This window comes from Siphateles boraxobius, unplaced genomic scaffold, assembly GCF_051911475.1.
Source record: "Siphateles boraxobius isolate OS27281-9 unplaced genomic scaffold, OSU_SipBor_1 66, whole genome shotgun sequence".
Classification (NCBI taxonomy): Eukaryota; Metazoa; Chordata; class Actinopteri; order Cypriniformes; family Leuciscidae; genus Siphateles; species Siphateles boraxobius.
The window spans coordinates 18,436,916-18,458,318 of NW_027509193.1; the positions used below are offsets into that span (position 1 = coordinate 18,436,916).

The 21,403-nt window shown below is 38.5% G+C and overlaps 1 protein-coding gene across 2 annotated transcripts in view; it reads right to left on the reverse strand.

The window, feature by feature from the left end:
• smg1 (SMG1 nonsense mediated mRNA decay associated PI3K related kinase) overlaps window positions 1-21,403 on the reverse strand; it is a 55,495-nt gene that overhangs the window by 8,114 nt on the left and 25,978 nt on the right. For both annotated transcript variants that reach the window (XM_077212686.1, XM_077212687.1), the window contains 15 exons: window positions 18,076-18,220; window positions 17,832-17,970; window positions 17,347-17,568; window positions 17,085-17,265; window positions 16,820-16,981; window positions 14,550-14,770; window positions 14,307-14,461; window positions 13,971-14,193; window positions 13,639-13,885; window positions 11,500-11,729; window positions 5,945-6,193; window positions 5,704-5,842; window positions 5,519-5,628; window positions 5,200-5,418; window positions 25-218 (listed from right to left, as the gene is read on the reverse strand). In XM_077212686.1, coding sequence (XP_077068801.1) covers window positions 25-218; window positions 5,200-5,418; window positions 5,519-5,628; window positions 5,704-5,842; window positions 5,945-6,193; window positions 11,500-11,729; window positions 13,639-13,885; window positions 13,971-14,193; window positions 14,307-14,461; window positions 14,550-14,770; window positions 16,820-16,981; window positions 17,085-17,265; window positions 17,347-17,568; window positions 17,832-17,970; window positions 18,076-18,220 — 2,836 coding nt within the window. The remainder of the gene's footprint in view (window positions 1-24; window positions 219-5,199; window positions 5,419-5,518; window positions 5,629-5,703; window positions 5,843-5,944; window positions 6,194-11,499; window positions 11,730-13,638; window positions 13,886-13,970; window positions 14,194-14,306; window positions 14,462-14,549; window positions 14,771-16,819; window positions 16,982-17,084; window positions 17,266-17,346; window positions 17,569-17,831; window positions 17,971-18,075; window positions 18,221-21,403) is intronic.

A 21,403-nucleotide genomic window follows, 5' to 3' on the forward strand; every position in this document is an offset into this window, starting at 1 on the left:
TCTTTGGCGGTCTCATCTGCTGACCTGTGCTCCAGGGAGTGGATGTGATGATCTGCTCTGGTGTCGGCATCCTCCAGGAACTCCATCTCCTCCAGCACCTTGCCCTGCACTTTCTCTACCTGTGTGAGCTGCTCCTGCAGGCTCAGGTACTCCTCCACGGCCTCCTCCACCTGCGGCAGTACACCAGTCATCTCATCACGGTTCTTAAACCAATTCACCTGAGAAACAAGAAGAAAATTTTGCTCAGCAAACCAAGTCAAGTTAAACACATTGTTTTCAAAGCAGCTTTATAGAAATTCATAAGGTTAATGTTTATAACATCTTAATATCTTCATGCCTTATAGCCACATTTAGCAGATAAGAGCTGGGCGATAATACAGTTTACATTTTGTAACCATACAAGCAATCAAGCAGTAGCGATTTGCTATATATCTCACTACACGAGTATACTGTACTTGTATATTTTATGTTATATTTAACAAATTATCTGTAAAACTCACTCTGGGATCTATGGTCCCATTCCCCCAACAAGGGCAAGAAGGGTCTTGGTTAAATTGACTACAATCAGATAAGTTGGTTTTATTGCTGTTAAAAAATGTGGTCAAGCAGGGCTCCAGACTCACTTTTCCACTGGTTGCACTGGTGCTACCAACTTTCTCAGTTGGTCGCACCAACATATGATTTGGTCGCACCTTTTTTCTTTTTTTTTGCTAAATGCCATGGGATTAATCAATGCATGTTGATGAATAGTGGTTTTAATGGACCAAGGCTAGCAAAGACTTTCTGGGTTGCAGCAGAAATACCTGTAATATATTATATAAAAACATTTTTATATTTATACTATATATAAATTACATATTACGTTATATTATATTACATTTTTATCTCAACATTTGGGTTAGTCCAAATTTGAGTTTAAACAACCCAGCATTGTTTAGGAGTGTATAAATCTATCTATCTATCTATCTATCTATCTATCTATCTATCTATCTATCTATCTATCTATCTATCTATCTATCTATCTATCTATCTATCTATCAGCATCATCTTTCTATCTTTTAAAAATCATTAAACATTCAAATGTATGCATTACATTTTAAAAGACTAGAGTATTATAATATGCTGATACAGATTTTCCGTTATCAAAGTTTATAGTTGTAACAAAAATTAGAAATCTCACACTCCTTACCTTCTGCATTTTATTATCATTTTCATCTGTCGATCGATTACTATCAGCTAACCGCTGAAAAGACGTAGGAAGGGGCTCGGTATTTTCGTGAGACCATTTCATTTTTACATGCCTGAATTCATAATTGGCGCGTTTCACCATCAGTGTGCAATGCGCGTGACGTGTACGTTCATCAATAAATAAACTGCATGTGTCTTGCGGAAGAACACTGTAGCCGGAGCTACTTCTCTCCGTTAATCTCTATGGCGAGTCACGCAGGCACTGGGCAACTCCGCAGCCGAGCCGAGCCCGGGATAAAATAGTCAGAATATAAACACTTATTATAAGCGTACCGTAGGGATTCAGGATAAGTCAAAAACACCGTTTGGAAAATGGATTCATGATGTACTCGTTCATTTTAAACATAAGTTACAGACTGCAGCAGCTGATACAACGGCGTTCTGTTGCGCGAGCGTCAGATCGCACAAATGCGGCCACATACAATTTTAACTCGCACATTCTCAAAAAACGGTCACATATGCGACCAATTTGGTCGCAGTCTGGAACCCTGTCAAGTGGAAAAAGCAGAGGCCATAGAAAAGACCCACAGCCTTTTAAACAGATTTTGCTTCAATTTATGGACGAACTGATCTATAAATGAACATGCACCCCAGGACCTCCTCTTAGAATGCAGTGTGTGTTTGTTATATCTGAGTATAAATGGACACAAACGCCATGGCATATGTCTAACCACACTTGAGATGGCGTCATAAATCCTCCCAACAGATTAATCTCCCGCTTAGAAATTCCCCCTTTCTTATTGGTTGATCCAACCCTGAAAGGTGGGACTTTTCTCAGGCTTTAAATGGCCTCTACACAAGCCCTTTCCTCTCTTGGCAGTTCTTGGTACGTTCAGGGTGCTTTGCTACCCTGCGTGGCCTCAGCAGGCCCCAGGGCAGCAGGCCTTGACTCACAACCAGCCATGTGCTCATGGAGAGAGAGAGCTTTCAACCAGAACAGTCTCGAATTAACCATGCAAGTTCATCATATCTTCATCTAACGGAGAAGAAAACGATTGGAACTTCAACGTTTGACACTGACGGAACCATCAAGACCCTTTTTCTGGAACTTCAAAAAATGCTTTCACTGCAAAGGCCATGCAAGTATAAATTTAATGAGGTGCTCTGAAAATAAGCTGATGGTTCTTTTCATTTTCAATGAATCTTTTCCATAGCTTCATTTCATTTCCGGTTTCATGCTGTCATTTACCATCTACCCATGTATGTGTAATTGTTTGTATGTTAGTTATGCGTTCGTGATTTAGTTAATAAAACTTGTGTACAGTATGTATTTGGTTCTGATTCTCTGCTTGCAACAAAGTTTATTTTATGATATAGATTTTGACTACAGGCTCTTAGTGGTACAGTACATTGAGAAAGACATTTCCCATCCCAGAAATGAAAAATTCTTAGAATTAATAAACAATTAACACTGAGTGTTCACGGGATGAACAGGTTGATTGATTGTAATAATAATTTTACTACATTAAGTTAATTACATTACCTGATCCAAATATTCATAATAAATTATAGCAAGTTATGATTATTAATATTTCTTTAGAGCTAATTTGCTACAGCAACTTTAAATAAAGAGCTGGCCATTTGGGATGAAATAAATCAGGCAATTGAGATTTCCTATATAGCATATAAGTATATAATTTATTTCAAAATGTATATATAGAGCTGTGAGATAAATTATAATAGTTTACATTTTGTGATGATATGAACCAGTTTGAGTGTCATTTTTATGTCTATAATCAGGGCTCAACGCTAAAGATTTTTTCTACTGGCCCGCCCGGGCCAGTGGTTCAAATTTCTACTTGCCCTGCAAAAAGTTTCACTGGCCGCACCACAAAAAAGTAATAAATAAATTAATTAATTAAATAAAATAGGCCTAGTTATTGTTTAAGTTGTATTTATTCCGTGTAACCTTAATAAATAAGGTTATGAAACCACAAACTACTAGTCCAATTCATAAATTTTTGCCTGTTGTTAAAGACATTGGCCCTCATTTATCAAAAGTGCGTACACCAAATTTCCAGCGTACACCTGGCGTACACCCAAAACCACGGTGACTTTGAGATTTATCAATATGGACGTTGGCGTACGGCACGCTCAAATCCTACGCCAGCTCAGGAGGTGGTGTACGCAAGTTTTGAGTTAGTGCGGAAATGCGCAGAAAAACAATTCCTAACACCACAAAACGCACTGACAAAATAAAAGATATGATATATTATGACCCACTGTAAAAAACAACAACAACAACATAGTAATTATAAACTTCAGTGTTTATATTTGTGCAACATGGACTTCAATGTTTAATTTGTGTGACTTTACCAAAGCATTTGATTTGTAGCCATATGTATTCCTTCAGTTGCGAGCCTGTGTGCTTTACCCTGACGTTTCAGGGTTAGGCCCGGCAGGTGCGCACAGACTGGGTTCGGTAATGAAAGGCTTTCAATGACCAAAAAATAATTCAGACTGAAAAAATAATAAATACATTCTTCTTCTTTAAAATAATAATAATAATACAGATAATAATAACGACGTTCTTCTTCTAAATAACAATAAGCGTCATTAATAATAAAAATCATAATAATAAGAAGAATATTACAAATTGTCATGCAATTATTAATGTGAATGAATGGTACTCCACATCACATCATCACTATTGTACACCCCAATACATGTGACGTGATTCGAAATTGAATGCTAATTGTTTCAAAAGACGTGCTGTAAAATAATGCATTATGATAGGTCATTTCGGCTCCACGTCGGAGAAGTTTCTCTTCTGTGCCGTCTTCCGTGTGTACATGGCGTAAAATGAGGGCGTGGGGGAAGCGGAGACTTGAATATATAGGGGCGTGTTATTCTAATGACGATCGATTTCAGCCGCAGGATTTATCAAGGGCAGGTATTGCGTACACCTGGATTTCAAAGGTACGCACAGCTTCATAAATCAGGCGGTGAGAGGAGTGTAAGCATAATCTAACGCCAACATATACGCCCGTTTCTACGCAAGAATGATAAATGAGGGCCATTGTCATTAATAAATTAAGAACAAATTATCAAATTACAAGCAACAGCACAAATAAATACAACAGAACAAACATCTAAAAATTAAATAGTTATTTTTTCATGCTTGTCTAAACTTGATTTTCAGGTACAGAAATAATAATCAATTGTAAAATCTCACTGCACAGTTTTCACTGTATAAATATAGATTAACCATTATTAATTAGCAGTGAACATTTTCCCTTTTTTTTGTTTGATTAACAAAGTAACAGCAGGCTTATATTCCTTCTGCTGTCTGTTTTTATAAGAGCAAAACAAACACTACACATGCATCTTATCTCACGTTTAAGTTCACTAAAAAGACATAATCGATAATGTTTATGATGATACTCGACAAAACAGGCAATTTGACAATTTTGTGTGAATATGCCCGTGCAAGCTGAGCTCAGGAAGACGTGAAAGTATTCGCATGCTGTGAGACACGGCGTTCCGGGCAAGCGTTTTGAATGCGTGTTGGGTCACACACAAACCTTAGTTGTCACACAGTACGCAAGTACCAAACTGAGAAAAGTGGGTACTTTCGAGTCTTTGTGCACTTGAATATTTAAATTGGCAAGGCTTAATGCGTAAATGATCAACTTCCATGAAGATGCAGCACTGGCTCGATTGGACAAGTGACAGTTCCGTCAACTGGCCTGAGTGTCTTTCATGCTGGCCCCGGGCCATCCTTATTGTTGAGCCCTGTATAATTAATCTATAATAACTATAATTAGTCAATTAGTAGGTTGATTCCCCCTTTAAAAAGTGATACAGAAACATGGCAATCAACCAACGGGAACAGTTTGTAATTGGACCAATTCCATGTGCTGCAAGCAACATAAAATTAAAAAACGGCATTCCTCACATTTAAGTGGTCAATGTGCATTTCTGTACAATTTGCACTTGCAAAATGTTTACCTTAATTTCAGCCACACGGGAAGAGAAGAGGCTACGTGTGATGTCTCTCTCCATCTCTCTCTTGCTCTGCTTGTTCTCTGCCTGCTGGCCACCTCCTCCGTACACAGCTCCTGCAAAGCCCACCTCACCACCTGCTGTCCAGTCCACCAGGGGGTCATACACAAATGCCTCTAGAAGAGTCAAGAGGGTCTCCCTACCACGCCGCATTATCTGGATCACCTGAAAGGGAAGGACACAATTCAAATTTGAATGCACTTTCTAAATTAGACATTAACATAAATTGATAAAAAAAATCAAAATAATAAAAAAAAAAGCTCACCTGTTCACAGGACAGCTTAAAGATACCCTCCACTCCTGTGACCCCCAAAGCGGTCTCAATATTGTGGGTCATACGGAAAGGAACCTTTTCTGGTACTCTCAAGCTCTTTCCTGTCAGGACAATGAAGTATTTAAATGTCTGTGCGAATGAAGTGTTTGGACATTAACAAATGAACAAGCACTCACCCTTCTCAAAACAGACATTGTAGTCAATATGCACCACCTCGCCTGTCGTCATATCAATCAGCACATTGTCAAGGTGACGATCCCCCAATCCAATGATATATCCCACCATCGACATCACAGCAGTGGATCTTGCATAAGACTAAATGAGACACCCAAGATTGTGTTATAGTATGATGAAATGGGTCTAACACTGTGCCGAACATGGTTAGGAGTAAGACATGTGAATAGTGGTTCCTCTAACCTGAGTTACGCTCCACCACTCACTGGGGGTGGTGCAGGAGCACCAGAGCTCCTTTGCCAAGAGATTAGGGGGTGTGGCCTCCATCAGTTCTCGTAGAACATCTCTCATGACACTCAATGGCCAATCACGGCGCGACACATCCAAACTAAGCCCGACAGCCTTTAAGGCAGGACCGATCTTACTGTAGTAGAGCTCACTGGGGCGTGGGACCATGGGAAGATTCTGAGGCTGCTGGAAGGAGTCCTGTGCCTAAATTTAAGAAAAGGTACTACAGTTGGTCAAAATGTTTAAATTTACACATAAATGTCCATAACATATAGTCAGGTGCAGTAAAATAAAAATAAATGACTGCAAAAAAAACATAAATATACATATATACATACACACACAACTTCCGGTACTATGGGGATCACCACTGAACAATCGAGGCAGAGGATCGGCCGATATTTACAACCAGCGAAAGGAAAGTTTAAACCGACCACAATGAACCTTCTGTGTGGTGTGCTACGGGGCAGACTACGGCTAGCGGTGGCTGTTGGCCTTCTCTTAATCTTAGCGGGTGTTGTGGAAAAGAATCCCGGCCCTGGGAGATGAAAGCGTGGAGGAGTCTCAGACACGATGTTCAGGATGGAGAGAACAACCCGACAGACAACATTGTTTGGAGAAGCGGCTGGCTCAGAACCACACACACACACCTTCACAAATCAAGTCCCTTCAAAAAGAAGTTAGGGACTTAAGAGAACTTATTAAAAAGTGTGTCGAGACAGTTGAGAGAGACTTAAGCATGAAAACGCTGAACTTAGGGAAAGACACGATCGCATGGAAAATCAGAAAAGACGAGATAATCTTGTCTTTTGATGGCATTCTGGAAACGGATCGGGAAACATGGGAAGAGTAGGTGCTGTGGGAAAATGTTACCAAATATTTTGATCTGGACGGAGCCAAAAGTGCTGTGGAACTCCTGATTGAACTTGCTCACCGGGTTGGGAAGAGATGCCGGTGGTTGTCCGTTTCACCAGGTGGAAGGATAAGGATGAGATTTTACAGAAGGCATGACAGAAAACACGAGAATGTCATGAACAAAGTAACAGTGAAGATGATGAATCTAATGGCCGAATTCGGGTGTCAGAGGACTTCAGTACTCGAGTGCGTGAGATACGGAGAAAGCTGGTTATTTATAAGCAAGCTCTGCGTCTAAATCAACCTAACACGAGGTTGTCGCTTTGTTTGATAAACTTTTTGTGGACGGTAGAGTTTTCACTTATGACACCGAGTCAGAGTCTGTGTATATGTACATGATTCTATTGTGAAACATTTTTCTCAAATCTGTAAACAAGCAACTGACTGTATATTTTTATACTCTGACAAAGAGAGTGGATTATTTATCGAAAACATTCTTTTTGCCTTTACGTATATTTTTCCTGAGGGATCAAGTTCATATAGAAATAGAGAAGAGAAAAATGACTAAATTCTCTGGAAAATAACATTAAGTGTGCTGGATTAAGTAGGGGAAGACATAAATCAGTGTGATGATTCTGAATATATAGCATGTGGTAGATATTACACTGATTTTCTATTCCATTCAAAATAATCATTAAAGGATAAGGATGTCAATACTTTTGGTCGCGTCATACTTTTGTGTCAAACAGCTGGATGCAGTGTGATGGATTACTTCATATCCAGTGAACTCTTTGCACATGTTAAGGAGTTTGAGATATTGAGAGCAAATAGGGTTGATTCGAGGATTAAAATGAAGAATGATAGTCTTGCTAGACCCTGGATAAGATTTAAATGGGGAACTGATGGCGAGAGGCTATTTCTGCACACTCTTATTGAATGGAATGTTTTAAAATAACTTTACTGCAGTGGAAGAAAATACTAATGCAACAGCTATGATTTTGACAGACTGTTTACATGAAGCAGGTAGATTTTTGATTAATACATATTTACATCTAAAAGTAAACAACCAATGTGGTGGGATGAAGATTGTTCATCTCAGAAATGTGTAAAAAAGAATGCTTTAAATCAATTCAGAAGAACAGGTAATGTGAGCAATTTGAACAGTTATGTCCTTGAGAGGCAACATTGTAAAAACGTATGTAATAGTAAGAAAAAGTAATATAACTAATGTTTTAGGTAATGTGATACAGAACAACATGACAACAACAGCTGAGGAAAAAATTTAAAGTTATGGAAAATCGAACACAAAGGCAAATGATATCAAGGACGACATGTGGCTAAAATACTTTACAAAGTTATTGTCCGTTTCCAAATTTAATATAGATGAAAACTGAGAATTTTGTGGTAAATTGTGTGAACAATCATGAAGCTGCCACTTTTGATCACGTTTGATCACTTTTTCAGCAACACTGACATAATAGTTTTAAGCATTTCACCATAGGTAATGAGCAATGGAAAAGCACCTAGGTCCAGATGGCATTATTATTGAGATGATGAAAGCAGCATCACATATGTTATGTCCTATCATGCTCTCTCTATATAACAAAATATTAGACACAGGTAGGGCTGCACAATTAATCGAATTTCTTATCGCGATTACGATTACGTATGCCACGATTACATAATCGTTCAAAGCCGCGATTACAAAAGAAAATCTAAAATGTGTTTAGAGCATAATTATCTTATGAGAGACGGATCCCGACTACTTCAGAAAACCCAGCATAATATGACATACCAGGCAGTGACGTAAGTGTACGCTGAAATAAAAAGACTTTCACCTCAGAATAACGGACTTTACTGTCCTGTCCAGTTATTCTGTGCTCGTAGCGCGCACTCTTCAATTGCACGCGCAAATGCGGCGGCGCGCGCTGTGTATCGCTTCACTGTATAAAGTGCAAAAGAAACTACGAGCATGCAACGTCGTTACAATGTAAATTAGTAAGTCACGAAATAAAAGTAAAATACCAATAAATCACGTGTTAGCTGAGAAGGATTTGCATGCAGGTATGATTTTCATTCAGGAGCTGTTTCATTAACAGTTCTTGTTATTGTGTATTCACCATGGTAACTGTCGTTTCCATAACACCAAAATGCCACTTTATTTTCACTTTGTGTTATTTTTTATATTTTTAAATGACTGTGGTGGCTCATATCAACATTGTATTAACAAAAACTAGTTTGGGACTGCTATTTAATTGCTTTAGCATAGTCCTAATGTTTATCTTTTAATAGTCTTTACTATTAGTCATTCTTACAATTTATGTGTATGTTAAGTAAAGGGTGACAGCACTGTGTGTGTGTGTGTGTGTGTGTTTAATTTTTGTTTAAACGTATTATAATACGCCTATATATATTCAATGTAAATTGTGATAATCGTAATTACAATTTCAAGGGAATAATCGGCAATTATGATTTTTGTGATAATCGTGCAGCTCTAGACACAGGTGACTTCCAAAGCTTGGTGTGAGGCCGTGATTTGCCCAATTAAATATGAGTGGTGAAAGAAACAATGTTGAAAATTATAGAGGAATCTCATTGCTTAATCTACTTGGTATAATTTCTTCAAAGATTTTGAACAGGAGACTAGTAGCTTTTGTAGAAGTAGTAAATATGTTTTATGAAGAACAAGCAGGTTACAGGTCAGGCTATTCCAGAATGGATAATATTTTTATTCTATAGTCAGTCGTTAAGAAATATATTACGAAGTATATTTATTGATTTCTCCAAAACTTTTGATAGGGTCCAGAATAGTCTCCTGTACTTTACTCTCAATAGGAATGGTACTGGTGGAAAAGTTTAGTATACTGAAATCTATGCATTCTAAACTTAAATCATGTGTGAAAGGAACTGATGGTTTAACTGAATATTTTGGCTGTGCCATTGGTGTATGACAGGGCTGTATGATGAGTCCTCTTGTTTATTCTTTTCCTAAATGAATATATAACTATGCTAAATGAAAACTGTAAAGGTAAAGGTATTCGGATTAAAAGTATCACAGAAGTGCAGACCTTGTTGTATGCTGATGATATGGCTAATGTGTCAGATACAATAGAACTTTCTCACAGCTTCCGAATTTGTGACCGGAAATGCGCAATCGTCGTGGAAATCTTCTTCCTCCCCGGTCAGGGCAAAAGGTAAACAAATGGTGCAACCAACGAGCAAGAGTCGTTGTAGCATACCGGGCTGTTGTAGTTATTCACAAAAGCAGCCATATCTGTCGTTTCATTCCTTCCCTGTTGATAGTGAAGTTAGACGGAAATGGATTCAGGCTATCCAGCGGGATGGAAGGACCAAACTTTACAATTAAAAAGGGGAGCACTTAACATTATTGTCACTACACACAAGACGTTCACTTGGACAACAATAGACAGACCAAGTTGATACCATAATGCTTCATTAAAAGCAGACTATAATGCTTTAGTAAGATAGTATATATCCTCTATAATATACATATATTATGTCTAAATGGACACGCTAATGATTTGCAGAGGTGGGTAGTAACGAAGGACATTTACTTCGTTAACCGTTACATTTACTTGAGTATTTTTTTGGAGAAATTGCATGAGGGATGCTCAATTCACAAATGAATCATTATTTTGAGTCGATTCTGTTCAAAGACTTAATCAAACAAGTTGGCTGATCTGTCTAAATCGGTTCGCGAATTAGTTTGAATGATCTGTTCAGTTTCCTGCACGCACCGAATCGTCTGAAGCGCTTTCAATTCACACTCGACTCGGAGTCGTAACAGGAAGATTTAAGAACATCAAGAACGTTGGATGAAGTAGCCGTGGCGTGGACCTACAATCAAGTGAAAGCAAATCTGCAAATGCATCATATTTTTGTCAGCGATGAAGATCTTTATTAGTTGAACATCTTCGTATGCTGTCTGTGAATGAATGATTCCACAGGACGATACATTCGATTTGTAAAAATTTGTACCCTTTATTTTTATTTTTTTGGTGACGGAGTTTTCTCTAGTCTAGAAAATATTAATAATTATATATTTATTATTATTATAATTAACAATAAATATCAAACAGAATAAGTTTGTTTGTTTAATACTTTAACGTCTTAGCATCAGGGCTATTTGCATGCGAAAACAAGGTCAATAACACAATCCATAAAATGTAAATTATTATATAAAATATTTCAACTTAAAAAGATAGAAAATCTAAAACACATTCGGTGATACATTCTGAAGTATTCCATGTAAACATGTTTCTGAATTCAAATGAATTAAGAAATATTACTAGTAGTATCTGACAGTGAAGCAGCATTAGCATATTTAGCATATTAGTATTTTAATTTTAGAGTTGTACTGTCTTCATTTCCAAATGTTTTTTTGGTGGAAAACCGCAGCAAGACCTTCAAGCTTCCCTATTATTTACAACAGCTGGTTTATTAGTTTTTCCGATTACAATTACACATTTAAATGTTTTTTTGTATTTATTTATTTTTTAGTATTTATTTATTTTTTAGTTAACGCAGAAATGGAAATGTTTTTTTTTTTTTTTATGATTTTATTTTAGTTAACCCTGGCAACAACATTATTTAAAAAAAATTCAGAAGCGTTTTATGTTAATTTTCTCTCTCACCTTCTGGGCTTGGACCACAGCCTCACGCTGCTGCCAACGTTTGTACAGGCCAAATAGTGGAGTGGCTCCATCCACCCACTGAATGAGGCCTGATCTGGTGCCTAGCGGTGTGACGGAATAATGACGGGCGTGAAACCTCGGGCTCTCCTGCTGATTCACCTTAGTGAACATGGTGTTGACGATAGACAGGAACTGCATGATCCTCTCATCCAAATGCAAGTCCTCTAATCCTAAAACACATCAAAGTTGGCATGCATTAAAGGGATAGTTCATGCAAAAATAAAAATTCTGTCATCATTTACTCCTGCTCATGTCGTTCCAAACCATCATCACATAGAGTGACTTGGATTAAACCACTGGATTCACATGAATTGCTTTTTAAGCATCAAAGTGTTAGTGGAATGGACTTTAAATGGAGGGACAGAGATCACTCAGGTTTCATTAAAGTATCATTAGGGGCTTTCGCACCAGAGGAACCTTTTCATAGTTCCTAGAACTATTGGTGGAAGTTCCTGGATTTTGGCGTGTTCGCACTGCAGGAACTAGAAACTATTTCAGTTCTAGGAACTCTGAAGTAGGAGCAAAATTAGTTCCTCCAAAAGAGTAGGGTCTAAACCAGCACTATAGGAACTATCCGTGAAATTAGTGTACGCTGATTGGCCGAAAGCATACGAACCCCCAGCATCCGCCATTTAAAAAAAAGGCCTAAAAAAATTATAGCCTGTATATTTACTCCAGAAACTAACTCTACGAACATGGAAAACGGTGATAGATGGGCCTCTTAACCTTTACGCTGAGGAGAAAATCCAACGCAACTTTTGAGGGGACCAAGCGATAACATGCATTTCTGCTCAGCTAGCAAGACTGGAGATCAAGCACACAGCATACGCTAAAACCTTTTCATATACTGTCTTTCTATGTATAACAGTTCTATCTAATAACGTATTAGACCGGACTTAGGGCTGGGCGATATGGCCAAAAAAAAGTGTCACAATAATTTTTTTATATCAGTCGATATCGATAATTATCACTACAGATGTCAAATCTTTATTTCTTTCAAGTTTAAAGGCAGAATTTTTGCTCCTAAGTAAAAGTTGTAGAAACCAGAGTTTTAATTGTAGTTTTAAACTACTCTTTATTGTCAGAACATATCATGACAAACACTTGCCAAACAGTTGAACATTTCACAAATCTCAGGAAGAACATTCAAACATTTGTCATTTTTCCTTACAATAAATATCTGAATAGAAAAAATATATTTCTTAGTTTCTGCAAGTGCTAATGGGGGATATTGTTTCAAGTCTTGAAACAGGTTTGTGTTGCCTGACTTTGATGGTACGCATCTTCAACACAGTTTGCAGTGCAGGCTGCAATATTAATATTACATGTTTTGTCTCAAAACGCATATTTGACAGTGAGTTGACAGTAAATCTGCATCCTAACTCAAGCTAATACTACTATGTTAAATTTATGTTCTTTAACAAAAACAGTAACATCTGTTAAAACCAATGGTTTAAATCACTGAGACATTTGTGTTCTTTGCTAAATTCAAGCGCTTCTCACTGGATCTCGTGACGGAGACCGATCAGAGTAAACGCATCTACTCTAGTGCGCTCGCGCTGCCGTTTGGACTTTGAGCCGAGCAGATAAATGGTCCATGTGGCGCGCGGTTCAAATGAGTTTCGCTCCGCTTTTGGCACATAAACATAATCGAACTCTTGATATCGTTTTATCGAGAAAAATTATATCGCAATAATTATCGTTAACGTTTTATCACCCAGCCCTAACAGGACTGTTAGACAGATCGTAAACTAATGAACACGGAGTGTGCTCAGGCTCTGCCGTTCTCAGCACCGTCAAAATAAAGGTCCACCGCGCAGTCAAAATAAAAGTCACAACAACAAACGTGGCTTACGTCATTTAAGAGTTCCAACCAGAAAACGTTCCTAGGGGAACCATTAATATTCGGGGAACCACCCTGATGGTAAGTTCCTAGAACTATCCGGTGCGAAAGCCCCTTTTATTTGTGTCTGAAAGATGAACATTAGTCTTATGGGTTTGGAACAACAAGAGGGTAAATTAAATGATGAATTTTCATTTTTGAGTGATGTTCTTACCCATGTTCTTACTTATTCATACCTTTGAACAGGTAAGGATAGGTTCTGCCATCAGAGCCTAAGAAGTAGAGCTTCTTGGGTTTGGTTTTAGTTGGCAGGATTGTGATGGTGTTGCCTACACTCTGAATGGTGACTGCATCTGTAGCAGACACCTCCCCCGGTAGCGCCATCTCGGTGTTGGCCATGGCAGTCAGCCGCGGGCTGATTTCATCCAGCTTTAGAAGGTAACTGGCTCTTTTCTGCGCCCTCTGCTGCAAACTCAGCATGATCTGTGACAGGACGGGTAGAATCACAAAATTGCATTTCAGCTGTTCCTCATATCATCAGAATTCTTGATCACACAGCTGTCCTAACCTGTTTGAAGGGCACCCAACTGCTGGCAGGATTGGCTGGATTAAGAGGGTTCCTAAGTCTCTCTAGAGCATTGTGGATGGACTCTCCGTACGTCTCCTGAAACCACGCCTCGTGAGGCGTCTCCGCTGGAGCAGCCGTGATGCTGCGTACGTGATCCAGTGCAAAAACCACAGGTTTCATCAGAGCAGAATGTTTCTCTCTCATAATAGCCACCTTCTCATCCCTAAAAAACAACAACCACAAGAAAAGAAAAAGGTTTAAATGATTTTCAAAGAGGCAAGAGTTATGCTCAGTAACGAAGTTTCTTTCATATCGATTTCCAAGGTCATGACTCACTTGCGCAGAGTGTTGTTGTTCTGAACTCTTTTCACCTCATCCTCCAGCTGTTGAATCCTGCGCAAAACATGCATGTGTTGCTGCTGCAAGACCCCCAGCCAGAGCTCGTCCCAGAGCAGAGTGACCCTCCTCAGCTCACCCACCAACATCTGCACCTGCACACACAAGAACCAACATAACTCTTACACAATGGCCTTTAACACAATCACACACTTACAGAACAGCAAGTCCTTTCTTTAATACCTGCAGCACCATGGTGGGGTTGGCAGAGGAGAGCTTGTCTACGATCTTGCTGTAGCAGTCCTGCATCATGGCTTGGTCCTCGCTAGAATACATCACCATCTCCTCCCCGCGGTTGCTCTCCTGAGAAGTCGGTCCACTGCCCGCCTCACTCCCACCTCCACAAAGAGCCTCTCCCTGCATGTTCCCCAGCAGGGTTGGCAGGGATGATGGCAACTTATTACCTGGCAGAGGTGAAAAAATGTTTTTTTTCCCCAAAGAGGCTAAACTTGAATATACAAACCCCTAAACGGAAAACTGATTGGATGTTTAAGGCTGTGTGCAGAGGTGGAATGTAACTAATTACAAATACTTTCGTTACACTACTTGAGTAGATTTTTAATTTTTTTTCTACTTTGAGTATAAATAAATTGTGGTACGTTTACTTGAGTTTACAATAAAAACTTCCAGTTCAGCTGGGAGACAATCCGAGCTTTGACAATCACTGGCCCTCACGTTTTGAATCAGTATCCCTAACGTTTCAATATTTTAGTGAATATAAGTGAGTAATTCTCATATTGCGATTTTAAATTGAAATGGGTGATACCATTGATATTACTAGAGCACTGAGCAGTTGAAGAAAATAGAAAACTCGGCTCATATAAGGACGCAGGTATTCGATGGAAGGAGCAAGAACTATGTATTTTTTTTAACAATGTAAGTAAGTGTCTAAAATGCACGCACACAATTCAGTTGAGTGGTAAAGCTTGCCCTCTTTAACAATGCAGTTAAACTAAATGTACAAAGCAAACTTTGTACGAAGCTGAAATAACCTCAACATTAGAAACTGTGAAATAAGATTGCATGAATTATCGGTTATCAGATACACGTAAAAGTGTAGCACGTTGCTATAGCAACAGTGGGCTCTTTTCTCAGTAGAATAAAAAAAAAGCATTTTATTTAACATGCTAACCCATATTCCACTATTTTTTTACTGCCACTTTTCCATTCATACTGTTTTAATCCCTTATTTCTTTTATCAGACCTCTCAATTACCCTTTGTTTAAAAAAACATTCAAAAAGATCTTATTTTGGAAAAATTAGTAACGAAACAATAGCTCTTAGCAACAAGGATAGCTATTATGTTTGCTTAGCATAGTATCAAAGGCAACAATTTATGAGATGAATATGATGTTTTGCTCCAAAATCACTATATATATATATATATATATATATATATATATATATATATATATATATATATATATATATATATATACATATACATACATACATACATACATACACACACAAACACACATCAGTCGTGTTTGAAATAACTTGCTTCAGTGGTCCCATGTTGCTTCTTAACACTGAGTGAGTCAGAAAATATATAATATTATAAGAATTCTATAATTTGATACAGGCTATGTTGATTAGCGTTGCATTATAGATATACATCATTCTTGCAAAAATAATTGACTGACTTGAACAGATAAACACAGATCATTGCAATCATGTTTATTATCTTCATTTTTCATTAGTCTCTATCTGCATGTTATGTTTTGTGCTCCATATTGCTGACATCGCCTCATTTTGGATAAAAATAGAAAAATATACTAAAGTACTTTGCCGAAAAACTACTCAAGTTACTAGGTTACAAACTACTTATTTACTCTTACTTGAGTCATACTATTTTCCAGTACTTCTACTTAAGTACGGTTTTACACACTGGCTATGCGTTTTGTCTTTAAGTCAGCGCATTTTTTAAATTGTCTACAATAGGAGTGCTGCGCATTTTTAAAAAAGCCTGGAGAATGAAGAGACACTATGCGCTGATCTTTTTTTCTTTTTCTGGTCGACCGTTAGTCTAATTTGAGCAGTCGTTGAATGTCTATCAGTCCAGTTTTTGCTGATTGAGAATGTTGAATCTGTGTCAAGCAGTCGGTAAGAGAGATCACTCTGATTGGTTGTTCAGCCAATGCACAAAAAGAAAAACTAAGTGATGAGAGCAAGCAAATGACAAAGTGTCAAAAAGGGCACACATAAAAGGCTCTCCTAATTTTACATCATCTCACCTGAGCATTCCAATATGCAAATATTTTCATAACATGACATGGCTGATATTGCTGGTCTCCAAAAATCCATGTCTGTACCAGAAGACATTCCTAGACTATCACAATATTAATATGAAAAATAGTGCTTGGAGGAACATTTTGTTCCCCATGGAGACATTTGGTGGACACACAGCCCAAGGGAATCAGGATGCCCCTGTCTGGAAGTACAGTACGTACCTGCCGCCTGAGCCTCTCCGCCGAGAGATATAGATCCCACAATGGCAGGGTAGAGAATGAGGTGGGGCGAATCTTGGGCCACTCTGCAAAGCAGGCTGCAGATGCTCTGTCGGATGTAGGCCTCAGGGTGATTTAATCTGGAGAATAACTGAGGAATGATACCTAGCGAGAAAACAGACAGCTTAATCCATCTGATGCTAATATAAATATCTACATGATGTATAAAGGAAGGAGTTTATTACTGTATTGAATATCCATACTCTACCTCTCCAGGGCGCAGTGGGAGTGGATGCCAGGCCGTGCTCAAGACCCTCTCTCAATTCCCCAGCATGCTTCACCAGCAAGCGCAGCAGACGGAGGGTTGCCATGACAATGACATCATCGCTGCTCTGTTTGCTGCTCTGGTTGTTCAGGAGCAGCTTAGGATCGTCTTCATCTATAGGCACCTGATGACACCAAGAAATTTATCAATTTCAGGTTTAGAAATTTCTCCAATCACTGCATAAATATTGGAGGAATCCTCTGACCTGTCCAGCGTTGAGTTTGAGGAAGGTGAAGTATGCCCTGCATGAGACCCGGTACAGGCTGAAGATTCGATCAACCACTCTCCTCCACACTCCAATCAGCCCGTCAGTCACAGTGTCATCCACCTCAGACAGCCACGGACAGGCACTCAACAGCTGTCGGCCGATCACATCCACCATGTCGTCCTCCTCATCCTCTTCATTCTGCAAGGCCATGTCTTCATCCTGCAGGAACACAACACATGAATACACAAAGCCAGTGTTTCCACACAGTTTCCAAAGCATCATCATCATATCAAAATTATTTCTGAAGGATCATGTGACACTGAAGACTGGAGTAATGATGCTGAAAAATCAAATTACATTTAAAAAAAATATTAAATTGGAAAACAATTCCTTTAAGAATGTCTGTTTTCTAGTGTGTAGTGTTACCACAGTTTGACTACCACTGATCTAGACTAATTTGTACAAATTGTCAACTCCATAACCTGAATTCCTGCTGGGCGACACATGGCTTGACCCAAAATGCTGAAAATGGTTTCCTTGTCTTCATCACTGGTGCCTGCTGGGAGTAACTGCTCTATTTCTTTCTTCTCTCCAAGGAGCAGAGGAACCCCCTCTCCTTGACTATGAAAAAAAAAACAAAATAATAATAAATAAATAAAACAGCAGTATGAGCACATCCATTTTTGTCTTTCTACTAATATTAACACTTTCCATAGTTATAAATACCTGGCATTGTCCACAACCTTCCTGCCCCATCTGTACGCCCAGCTGGCTAGAGCTGCCCATGATTTCGCAACTTCAGGAGCCTGAGTAGTTGAAAGCTGGTAAAGCTGCCCAAGGACAAAGTCTGGCTCCCCAACACCAACACTGACTGTAGACAAAACAAACAAACCTTTGTGATCATGAAAGAGAAACAAAGCCAACTGGGGTCCTTCATTTCAGGGTCACACTCAGGGTCTTCGGGACCAAATGGTCCGGAAGGGTTTGATTCATATTTATTAAAAGAAAATCATATTTTTTATTTTTTACTTGTTTTTTATAATATTTTTTCTTTTCTTTTTTGGTGTTTTGAGATAATTTAAGATTTATAATTAATATTTATGCAATAAATATGACCCATTTTCCCCCCATTGAATATAATAGAAAATAAAAAAATATTTTTTTTTTTTTTAAAGCTGTATTTCATTTTAGAGTCAAGCCTAGACCTCATAAAAGCAATTTTTGAAATTAGATGGATGCCATCTGGTGGACAAACTGAGCATTTTAAAAATGCAAAACCCATATGTAATCTGAATTTATTCGTTTGTTTATGTATAAAAGTGTTTGTGTGTGTGTGTGTGTGTGTGTGGATGTGTCTGTTTTGCACTCTTGATGTTTTATAGATTCACCCCTTCACTGTTGTGTGCTTTTTTTCTGGATCGTGGCTGATTTGTAGATTGTACGCACAAAAAAACTCTGTATTGTCACATTTTTGCCAATTTCCCATTCATTTCCTATGGCGGGACCATTTGGTCCCGAAGGCCCTGAGTGTGACCATTTTTTTTACAACCACTTAGACTATTCAAATCCTTTCCCCAATTTTTTGGGGTGTTCATATACCAAGTACCAACAAAGTAGGGTGACCAGACGTCCCGTTTTTCCCGGGACAGCCCCGTATTTCCACTCTAATTTTAGTGTCCTGACTTATTCTGAAAAAATCATGTTTTGTCCCTTATTTCATCGTTAATATATATATATTTTTTGTATATATAATAGGTTTCGTTTCCGAAAGGCTAATTGAATATATATGTTACGTTCGTTCAAACCGTGTAGCGCGCGCATGACAGAGAGGGAGAGACCTTGTGTGTGTGTGCTAGTGTGCCTAATGAAGTGCATGTAAGACGCATTAATAGAGGGAATGCATTAACGTCACTTTCCCGCCGGAACACGCCCCCTCAGCCGGACTGAGTGGCAGAAGAGCAGCTGCGTGACTGGATTTAATAGGGGAAACTGCGAAAACGCAAGTAAAACAAACGATTATCAGTTTAAACTAAAGATTGGACTCAATATAGTGTTCCTTACAACTTACTAAAGATCCAGTGATCCATGGATATTAACATGCAGCCAGGAATCGTGTTTCCTGACATTTATATGTGCCTGATTTCGACACCAGGGAAATACATACAGCAAATTTGCCTGTGAATGCTTTATATAAATACAAAATAGGCAGGTCTAAATCCAGGTGATCACTTATCAATGTTATATACATCATCATATCGTCTAGAGACTTAAAACATGTATAGTTTTTTGTCAGTGTTTATTTAAAAATGTCAAATTATACAGAATATACAGTGGTAAATATTTGATTGATGAGTTGTCACTGCAATATATAACAATACAATATATAGAGAATGATTTTACCACTAAATTCAGCATATTGACACAAAAAGGATAACTGCAAATCCACCTTTCGCTGCCTGGAGTCCAGTTGTTTCTATGAATTGTAGCGATCTATTTGCTTCTCTGTTCTGTAGCTTTAGGTAGTCTGTAAAAATATTTCTTCATATTTCTTGTCAATTCTAGTTGTACAGTCAGTCTCAAAGCTCTTTCCCGTTTTAGACGCGTTTTGTGTGTTTTTCCGCAGCATTCACACTGAAAACCAATGCTGCCGCTCAGTCTTTTTGCCACTTGTGGGCGTAACTGCAGTCGCTCCGGCCAACGGTGACGTCACGTGCATTCCCTCTATACGCATGCGTTCTGTATCTGTCCCGTATTCCACTCCGAGAAATTTGGTCACCCTACAACAAAGTCACCAAATTTCGGACCATTCTGATGAAGCTATGATTTTACACATTTTTTTATTTAAATTCTTCGGGACCATTTGGTCCGAAGAACCCCAGAGGGTTAAATACTACTACACACCAACAGTCACACTAAAACGCAATGCTATCATCATATTTTTTCATAACCATTCATGACGCAAATAAAATAGCCTTAATATTATTCTTATATCTTGGTTAGGGGTGGAACGGGTGGCAGTTGATCCGTACGGACCAGGCCCCACGTTTCGGCATGCATGTGATTCAAGGATTAACTGCACAGTTTAACCATCATAGTGTGAAAGTTTAAAATATTTATAAATAATTAAACGGCTATGTCAAAAGTGAACAGTTGAGAAAGAAACCGGATGTTTGTCAGTTTTTTTTGGTCTGTGCAGTCAGTCTTAAAGTGACAGCACACACCTAATATTCCTACTGTTGTCTGTCACTAATATTGACAAAACAACAAAATACAGCTTTAACAAAGATGAAAGTATTTCATTTCTACAGTGAACAAATAGTGTTATCATACATTTAGTCTTAATTATTAATTTCAAACTGAATACTACTGTTAGACTTTGTTATTTAGTAGCCTATTCATCTCTGCTTGTAATTTGTGTATTTGTTCTTATTTTATTACTGACTGTTAACTTGTTTTAAATAATGTGTGAACTTAATCAGTTAGGCTAGTAGTTTTTGATGTAGTAGCTATCAAAGAACTTCATGTGAGCTTTAAGTAATAAATGAAAAGCAAAGTTACACCTATATGTGACCCGTCACAGAAACCAGGGACACAAGTCGGCAGCACAACTTTCGAGCAAAATGAGAAAGAGTTTTTTTTCAAAATTGGTGATTTTCAATTTTTTGGAGAATCTGTTAATTGAAATCACGAAGAAGCCTCTCCATGTTTGAGATAGCAGTATTGGTATATTTAAAAGCTTACATTTTGAGGTTGAAATCGGCTTGTTTTCGGAGATTCTAGCATGCAGTAGGGGCGTGGCGTGTCATTGTCTGTGTGTATTTCCATACTGAATAACCCGGCGCTTTTGCCCCCGCCCTCCAAGTCAACCACATGGCTACTTATTATGCTGTGCTCTGGCCAGCTCTCTCTGATATCAAAATTCAATGAAGATGGATGCCGCAAAGATTGTCGCAGACGAGATGAACCGTCTGGCAGTTACACCGAAAATGTTTTCGCCGCACTTCGTGGGCTCGGGAAACTGAACCGGAGGTATGGGCGCAGCGCGCGCGCCCTC